This window comes from Abrus precatorius, unplaced genomic scaffold (genome assembly GCF_003935025.1).
Source record: "Abrus precatorius isolate BTA unplaced genomic scaffold, Abrus_2018 Scaffold4, whole genome shotgun sequence".
NCBI lineage: Eukaryota > Viridiplantae > Streptophyta > Magnoliopsida > Fabales > Fabaceae > Abrus > Abrus precatorius.
In genome coordinates this window covers 21,231,050-21,240,572 of record NW_020874384.1, presented here as the reverse complement: position 1 = coordinate 21,240,572, position 9,523 = coordinate 21,231,050, and the positions used below count along the sequence as shown (strand labels likewise).

Here is a 9,523-nt window from a genome sequence, read left to right as displayed (position 1 = left end):
ATGAATTTGTAAGATAAACTAATTAAAGCATCTAGTTCTAAATGTAAGATAAATTTAATTTGCAAGATGAATTTTTTTAACCATTCTTAACTTTATTTTAATTTGGAAGATAGACTAATTAAAGCAACTAATCCTAAATGTTTTCTTTTGAAAAATCAAACCGACCATTAAAAGGATGAGAGCTAAATCGTTTTTCACCACTTAAACCCTTGATTTTGAAAACCACGCATCCTCTAGACCAAGAACAAAACTCCATTGTGACTCAAATGGGTGAAGGTAAACAAATAAGTCAGTCAGCACACATCATATTAAAACAGTCAACCAAATAACCAAGTGAATATCTCTCGTTACAGGTTGAGTCACTGGAAAAACTAGTTATCTTAAGCCCTCTGTTCAAATTTCAGCTTGATCCAATAATAAACGAATGTTCAATTACAACTCTACTTAATTATCAATTGAGCATGGTAGTTGACCCTCTCATCTCTTCTTCTCTTTTGTTAGTTGCGTTTCACTTTCAAAGTTATGCTTTCTTTAAATATCATGATCTATCTTCTTTATTTATGTAAGGGACACATCAAGCAAACATACACATTTAGTCTCTCTCTAGATGGGACCTAATAATCAACAATAACTTGTACTACTACATGAATGGTCCTAGCACTGCCACATATTAAAAAAGAAACACACAAAAAATTGCCTAATAACAGAGGGTCTAGAAATAATTTAGCGAAAATGATTTGTTCACACCTCATTGTGGGGTTTGGAATTTAGAAAAGGAGAGAGAGAGAGAAAGAAAAGGGGAAGTGAAAAATAGACACAAAAAAATATTGAATAGTCAAAATTTAAATCGTAAATAATCCTAAATGTCAGCAATTTATTATCAGATAGGATTCTATCCTACCGATCAACAACTAGTCAACGCGCCATCATTCGTAAGGCCCTGAAGTGGGGTAAAGCAGAGAAAATTATTGCCCGACTACCCACTAGCATAGCTGAAATAGATAAAGCTATTGGTAAGTTCTAAGTTATTCCACGTCATATTTTTTATTTTTAAAATAATAAATAATATTTTGAAAATTGGTAATTAAATAAATTATCCAAAAAAATTGTTTTTTCACAATAAACAAATCTTCTTTAAAATGATATGCATTTTGGATTCTCAAATAAGTGTTCTATTTTTATTAAATATTTTATTTAAACTTCTGAAAAAATGATTAAACTTTTATGATTTTATTAATTTTGTTTATTACTGTAAATATCTGATCTTAAATTTTTATTTATCAATATTGATTACTAAAGGTAAGAATATAATACTTTTATATTTCATGATATCATTCAACTTTTTTCATTTCTTAAGATATACACGTTAGCGAAAGTCTTTAAATTTCGTATTTTATGCTTGTTAAATGAATTTAAGATTAAAAACAATTTTATTTCTACAAGTTTCAAACATGAAAATTTGATTCCAAATCATTGTACTTGAATGTTCAATTTCAACCGATTATAAGCACATTAAATATGAGTTATCCCGTGGATGAGGTAACTATGCACAACAATTAATTAAAAAAGAAATTTCAAAACACAAATAAAATACATTACTCCATTCTTTTTCTTTCAATACATTTTTTGTTCTTTTTACCCCAAACAAATTTATCAAAAAAACAAAAGGAATCCTACGCAAACTTCAATGTATACGTAAAAGATACAGAACAACACGGTATGCATCAAGAAACAGAAAGAAAAGCTCATCATGAAATTAAAGCAAAGCACACCACAACCATCTTGAATGTCTGAATCATAACCTCAGTGAGAAGCACTGTCCTTTTCTTTCTCTTCCTCTGTCTTGGGATGATAACCAGGAAGCTTCTCTTTTATCTTCTCTAAAATACCTTTCTTCTCCTTGGCCTCACCTTCATGACCACCCTCACCATGCTCATATGATGCTGCAGGTGCAGGGGAAGGGACCGTTGCCTCCTCTGTCTTCTTGTGACCACCTGGTAGCTTCTCCTTAATTTTGTCGAGGAAACCCTTCTTTTCCTCAGGATGTGCTGCATCAATTACCTCAACTTTCTCAACTGGAACACTCGTGTCCTCCTCCTTGTGATGATCATCACCACCAACGTTCTCTTTCAGCCCTTTCTTTTCCTTCTTTTTCTTCTTCTTCTTCTCCCCTCCTTCTCCTTCCTCCTCGCTTGACTGCATCATGATCATCACATATATAGCATATACCAATCAAAACTACATTTAACATTTTTTTAACATAATAAAGCCTATTATTATACATTATCGGATCATTATATCATTACCTATCTCATGAAAACTTCTAAAATAGTGTAATATCAAGATTTACATAAGAGTAAGAATATCTAACTCGTTTAAATTTATATATTTTTTAAAAGGAGTGAAATACAAAACATGATCTTCGTTAATCAAGAAGTATGAATATGATCAACAAGTTATTGTTCCATGCAAAGAAAACAAAAGGAACTTACGGAGCTTGAGCTGCTGTCAGATCGGTGAAGCTTCTGGAAGAGGGTGTGTTTCTTCTCTCCTTCGTCTTCTTTTTTGTCCTCAGACACTGTCACCTTTCCGAACTCAGTGACGATGACTTCCTCTTGAGGCTTTTCTTCTTCCTTTTTCTTGCCGAGGAAATCAAGAACACCGCGATCCTTGATCTCCGTTTCGGTGCTCTGAGAGGTCTCATATTTGTTCTGATTCTCTTCAGCCATGATCGGAATTGGGAAGTGAAACAAAGTGTGTAAGTGGAGCTTCAGAAAGTAAAGTATATGAAAGTGTGAATAAGATGATGGGTTTAAGGTGGTGTGTGGGACAACATTTATACTTGATACAACGCGCCCATCCCGCGATTAACAAAATAAAAAGCAAGTAACGGACGTGTTCATTAAGTTAACAACATGGCCACGCGCCTGCATGAACACTCGCTCCATTCACGCCTATGAATTTGGGTACATTGTCAGCCTCGTGCATGTTAATTATGGGATAAAATATAATTATAAAAGTTAATGAGATACTATTAAGTATCTTAAGCATGAAAAAAAAAAGTGAAGATGATTAATAAAAAATGATGAGGGAGAGAAGGTGTAATTGTGGATCTGTACGCAACGAATGGGAAAGGGACAAGTGGAGAATAACGTGGGAAGTGTGTGTGACCCCAAAATGTCGGTCTCCAGAGGATATAATTTAGCCAAGTCGGTGCGTGTGTGGCAGTTGCGTCGTGTTTTGGTTTTGGAATTTCAATGTTCAATGCTACTCTCAGACTGAGACGTCGCTTTTATCCGCTCCATGTGCTGCTTGTCGTTTCCCCTTCACACGTTACTGTTAGGTTCTAAATACATTTTCAATGCTAAATGCCTCTAATTATTTACCACTTTCATATTCTTTTTACTGAAAAAATGGAAAAAGTATACATAAAATTAGACACACATTGGTAATGAAACTTAATAAAAGACGTGAATTTTACGGGAAAATACTTTATACTATATTTAAGTTAATAGTTGTGATTCTTCCATTAATTTAAAAATGATAACGTATTAATTTTTTTTTAATTAAACTACTAACTTCATTATTTATTCATATAAAATTAATGATAAAGATTGTCTCATATAAGCATTTATAAATAAATAAAAATTATTAAAAAATTATATATTTATTGTATTAAAATTGTAAGAAGTATAATAAATAATTTTTTAATTAAATTTTATCATTATTAATTACTCATCTTTAACTTTTTAGATTAAAAAAACCTTTTAAATAATTAAAATCAACGGTCATTTAATGGCAAACCCCAGTTATAATGTACATTTAACTATCAAGGTAGAAAGTTGTAATTTTTTAGACAATGGGACCGTTGAAGTTTTGTTATACGACAACACTGTATTTGCAATGAACTATTTTACTAAAATATTGCAATTTAGCTTCAAATTTACCAAATAAACATGTTAACAAAATTAAACAACTTAAAGTGTGTCATACTCTTAATATATTACGTATAAAAGGTGTTCCTTCTATTTCAAATTGTTTTAGTTTTAATTCCTTTTTACAAAAAATTAAGGAAAGTAATAAATATCTTAATTAGTAAAACAATGTTACTGTAAATATCTTTATCATTTATTAACTATATATTGAACTCTTACAATAAAATATTATTCAATCAGGAAAACATTAACTTCAATTTTTAAGATTATTTAAGCAACTAAAAATAAAAAAAATTTATTAAAAGGAAATTATTTATTATATATATATATAGGATTCAACATGCCACAATTATTTTTCTTAATATATTTGTGGTTTACAAATATTTTTTATTTGATATTATTTACTATAGTCATTAATTAAAAATATAGAAGTGTAAGAATATCATGATGGATAGTACAAGTTTCACATAAATTGTTTAACTAATAATTTTTAAAAAAATAAAAAAGTTATAACAGACAATAAAGAACAACAATAAACACTCTTCAACAGTAGTATTTAATAACACACGCTTATAATTTATTTAAGACATGATAACTTATAATTTATTTTCTTAATAAAATTATTTAACAAGTAAAAAATAAATGAAGCTTATACTTTTGAAAGAGAGCCTGTGACTTTTGAAAGTTAATATATGAAAAATGTTTCAAGTTTTTAACCTAAGATTTCTTCCACCTTCCAATAATTTATTTCATCCTTAACCTTAACTTTTAATAATTCTCACACGTAAAATAACCTTACATTATTTTTTAATCATTTAGTATATTTGAACTAATTTTATTAAACCGTTTAATTCAATTTACTAATTATAAGTTATAAAGTTTCAAGTAACTTTTAACTATAAGCTACATGCTACAAACTTTCAATTAAATTTACCAAAAACAGGTCTGTCGAACTCGTAGAACAAGTTTTCATTCTACTGATCGTGATCATCCGGTGGTTGAGGCTGCCTATTCTTTTATTTTATTTGGTCTGAACCTATTCTTTCGTTTAAATGTAAAATACTATTCTATTCTTTTGGTTCCGCTTTGCATCTTGGGTCGGTGCAAAGCCTAAGGCTGTATCAAATTAGCTCTCAAGCCCAGTAAAACCGTCATTTTGGTCTTTCATATTACATGTTCAACCTTCTTTCTTTTATTTGGTTCAATCTTCATCTCTTTGCTGTTGGTATAGCTTAGCAGGGATAAATTCGTATATAACTCTAGATTGTTTCTGCTTGCGTGTGGCTACCTTTTGCTCTTTCTTTAGGACGCCGCTTGCTTTGGGCCGTTTGGGCCTCTCTTGTTTGATGTTTGGGCAACTTCGTACGGATGACCAAAAATTTCTAGTTGTTACTTCCTCAACAACACCGTGCTTTTACCAGTGAATAGAAAGTCTTGATCGCTGCCTATTTTCATCGGTACAAAGAAAGAATAAAGTCTCTACTGCTCATAAATAAGTCAAAATACTTTACAAGAGTCCGAGTCAGAACAAGGACCAGAAGAGAAGAATCTACATATATATAATTACATAAACACGTCCTCCACTTTCAAAGGAAACAAGATGGAGTACTCAAACCAAATAGACATGACAAATATTTCCAAATTAGTCTCTTTCCATGAAAGTAGAAAGACTACAGCTTACTATTAGATAACACTGTCTCCGTCTGTTTGGCCCCTACTCAGGATTAGAAAAGCAAGATCTCCAGTACAGCATCCATTATAGATCTACCTCATTTTATGCCTTATATACTACCACACTATTACCTTCGACGGCGTTTAGTATCCACCTGCAATACCAGGCAAAATATAAGTGTTAATACATTAATCCTTCCTTCAGTAAGCAGAACGTTTACATGAAAACAGCAGTCTCACTTAAATCCTTAAAATGCATAAAACATTGTGTTTTACCCAGACAATGCCCATGGAAAAGAATTCAGATATATATCTACATTGTTAGGGTGGTCAAAACTGACAATTCTTATGCATATTATGGAAAATTTTCATAAGTTAGTAACCCGAATAAAATGCTAGCCTTGTTCGTAAGGCATTCAAGAAGTTCAAAAAGAAGTTTCATAGGAATGAAAAGAGATATCATTCTTTTGTTCGAAAATTTGCATTAACCAGGAAGAAACTTGGGTAAATTAAATAGGAGTGGAAAGTCATATCAAATTCTGAATGCATGTCTGTCATAATTAGGTTTTGGTTATTCATCAAATGAAAATTTCATTTGCAATGGCTGTGCACATGATATCATGTTATAAGAACACAGATTCTTGTACTGAATAAGTGAATAATAGCTGAAGAAAAACAAAGCAACTGATAATTCATCTGACAGAGAATCAAATAATACTGAAGGCATAATCATATGACGATGGAATAGGAATTAAGAAATCAATAAAATCAGACTATCAAACAGTAATTATAAATACCTTTGTATCTGAGTGTCTTGAAGCAGAATGAGAATTTTGCAACTTCTTTTGACCTTCGGCAGAACAACCTTCACAAAAGAAGTGGTCAAGTCTTTTTGCTTCCTCCACAGTCATGTCTATACAAGCAGGGTGAAACCTGAATAAAAAATATTATGATGAAGACTGCATTCACTCAGAGCCTAATATCAATATTATAATGGCCCATGTAGCATAACAAGCTTTTTTCTTTTCTGAAACATACAATTCCTCTTTGAAAAAAAACTGAACCAAAAATCTTCTATTTATAATGATTGAGCACACAAATGGTCTCTAAGATAGATCTTCAAGGCCCATTCTTAAAAATGGATGCCTAATAAATGTTCTATGTCTCCCATAAAAATAAGTAAAAAATCTCAACATTGACAAAGCAGGTCTTCGGTAAATTTTATAGTAGAACAACCATCTTCCAGATGATTGACAACAATGACATGGACATGGCAAATGCTGTGATAACTTTGACGTTCTCCTTTTTTTTTTTTAACTAGGCTTCAAGGATTTTAATTCAGTTGTTTCACGAACTCAATAGTTGATCAAGATTTAATAATATGGGATAGCCATGTAAGTCAAGTTCATCACTCCATACAATTAAATACTATTCCTTAATAAGTCCATGCATGAACTAATATCAATCGCCTCCCCGAATAAGAAAAGAGGGACCATCCCAAAGCATTATAAATCCTCTGAATCATCTTCATTTCAGATCTTCATTAACCTTATATTTTTGTTACAAGTATATTTCAAAATCAACTTAGACAAATATTCAAAGGAACCTCAGAGCTAAGCCATGAATTTGGCACTCATTTGAGTGCAATGGCAAACATACATGCAAGAGTGAAAGCACTAAAGTACAATAATAAATCCAAATGCATAATTTTTTTAATAAATTCTGTTATGGTTTTCCAAACAAGAAGATACGAAATTTCTGAAATAAAGTAATTTTGATAACTGCCTATATTAGATAATCATAATAAGGAAACAAATAACGAGACTTCTGATCAGTGGGAGAAGACATGTTTTGCCAAATTAAGAAAGCTGAATAACATGACAACTACTTAAAAAAGTATTGTTTGTTTTATGTTCCATCTAGATCTTACATGGTTATGAACAATTACCAGCAGACATAATCAAAAGAACTTGAGTACATTCCAAATGTCCATAAACCGAATAAAAAATGAATTAAACATTAAAAAATGCACGCAACAATGCATAAATAGAAGTATATGCATAAACAAGTACTATAAAAGCAGAATTTGAAAGGTAGGATGGGATTATTGAAAGCGTAAATAAAAATAACAACTGCCTGGACAGAGGCAGAATATGTAAGGATGAAATAAAACAGAACAACAAAGTACTGATACAAAAATAGTCATACACACAAGCTGCTATTAAGAATTGTAGCATTCATCAAGCAATGCCACTAAAATATCAATGGAAAAGATTAGTCCAAGTTAATTGGAGAGTCTTACACAAGGAAAAATGATGCCTGTGTACAATTAGTGCTGACTTAAAATACTTGAAACCAGAAGAAAAGGGATAAAACATCGAATAAAATTCTGAAATTTAAAACGAAAACCATCAGGACGATGCAAAATATCTACAGAACTGACCATACAAGAGTTCAGAAAATCAGACAGATACAGGAACATAAAACAAAACAACAGAGCAGACGACGAATAAACTAGCGGTAATATCACCGTATATATTAAACTTACCAATCACTGCAGCCCTCACACTGCACCATTAGGTCATCAGGGTTGTAGGGCATCTCACATTTACAATACCTGCGATGAAAATTTTAAACAAGTAACATCACATGAGCCAGAATCCACATAAGATCCCGTAGCTTCTCGATTCTAACAAAAAGCTGTTACTTTCCATTTACCAACTGAAAAAGACAAATAAAAAATCTAATAACATAAAATAAGCAATATATGTTTTTAAAAAAATCATGGCTGATGAATCAAAACAGGCCTATGCAACAGAAACATAAAGTGGTCATTAACCAAAACACAGTCTACATTAATTGCAAGTTGATGGCCACTGAATAAACTAGAGAGCCAAAATCCATTCCAACACAAAATCCTACCGTAAACAAAAAAAAAAAAAAAAAAAAAAAAAACCTAGACACTTTGAATTTAGCTCGGCAGAGACTGTAATAGAAAGATGTATCTCGGAGAAGGGATCAACTCACACAGCGACTCTGTCAGGATTGAAGGCGCCAGTAGAGGAATTGTACTCGAAGCGACAGAAGAAATCGTCATTCCCAACAGCATCGAGCTTGGTGTAGCTCTTGAAACTGTGGACCGTACACTTGCCTTCGATGGTGTCAGCGCTCTGAACGTCAAAGTGATCGGAGAGGAAAACCTCCTTGGAGCCGTGAAACTGGCGGCGACCTCCGATTGACTCCTCCGGCCGGTAGTACCAACGGACGTGAATCTTCACGTTCGCGCCTCGAGAATCAGCTTCGATCCGCTCGATCCTAGCCACATACGACGGTTTCGACGGATCCGAGGGCCGCATAAGGACGCAATCGCCAGCTGAGAGACAACAACAGAACGTGTATTTCGATTTAGAAAGCAAACAGAAGGAGCACGAAAGATAATTAATCGATTTATTTCCGAGAAAACTACATCAATTTATTTCCGAGAAAACAAGTGAGCGTTTGTTTACCTCTAATGGTTTTGCTTATGTGTTTGACTGAGTATGACTCTAGGGTTCGCCTTGGAGCCTTCGGTTTAGCCATGGAAATGGAAGCACGCGATGGAGAAGATTGAGGAGGGCGAAAAAAAAAATACTGATAAAATATTAACCTTTTTCTATTTTTATTATTTATATATAATTAACAGGTTATTTTCTTTATTGTTTCGGTGCTTCGCTGAACAGGGTGAAATGGTGCGTCGACGTTTTTATCAGCGTTGGCGTGGCATGCAATTGCACGTACACCGTACACGGAATGGACCCATAATTTGTAGTGATAACGCAGGGCAATGTGGTAATTAACGTGTAAGTAATGGAACAGAGTCCACGTGGCATTGACACATAAATAATCCGGTGCGTGCTTTACACATCACGGGAGCGTGG

At 32.8% G+C, this 9,523-nt stretch overlaps 2 protein-coding genes across 2 annotated transcripts; both read right to left on the bottom strand.

Annotated features, from left to right (window-relative positions):
• Positions 1-1,559: 1,559 nt before the first annotated feature.
• Positions 1,560-2,872, bottom strand: LOC113865041 (dehydrin ERD14-like). The gene is made up of 2 exons (XM_027499383.1): positions 2,493-2,872; positions 1,560-2,196 (listed from the first exon to the last, which is right to left on the bottom strand). The coding sequence occupies exons 1-2, from the start codon at positions 2,727-2,729 to the stop codon at positions 1,804-1,806; spliced, it is 630 nt and encodes a 209-aa protein (XP_027355184.1). The 5' UTR covers positions 2,730-2,872; the 3' UTR covers positions 1,560-1,803.
• Positions 2,873-5,399: 2,527 nt separating this feature from the next.
• Positions 5,400-9,240, bottom strand: LOC113865094 (chromatin remodeling protein SHL). Its single transcript, XM_027499458.1, has 5 exons — positions 9,113-9,240; positions 8,634-8,979; positions 8,155-8,223; positions 6,404-6,539; positions 5,400-5,761 (listed from the first exon to the last, which is right to left on the bottom strand). Exons 1-5 carry the CDS (start codon positions 9,183-9,185, stop codon positions 5,735-5,737), a joined length of 651 nt encoding a protein of 216 aa, XP_027355259.1. The 5' UTR covers positions 9,186-9,240; the 3' UTR covers positions 5,400-5,734.
• Positions 9,241-9,523: the final 283 nt, after the last annotated feature.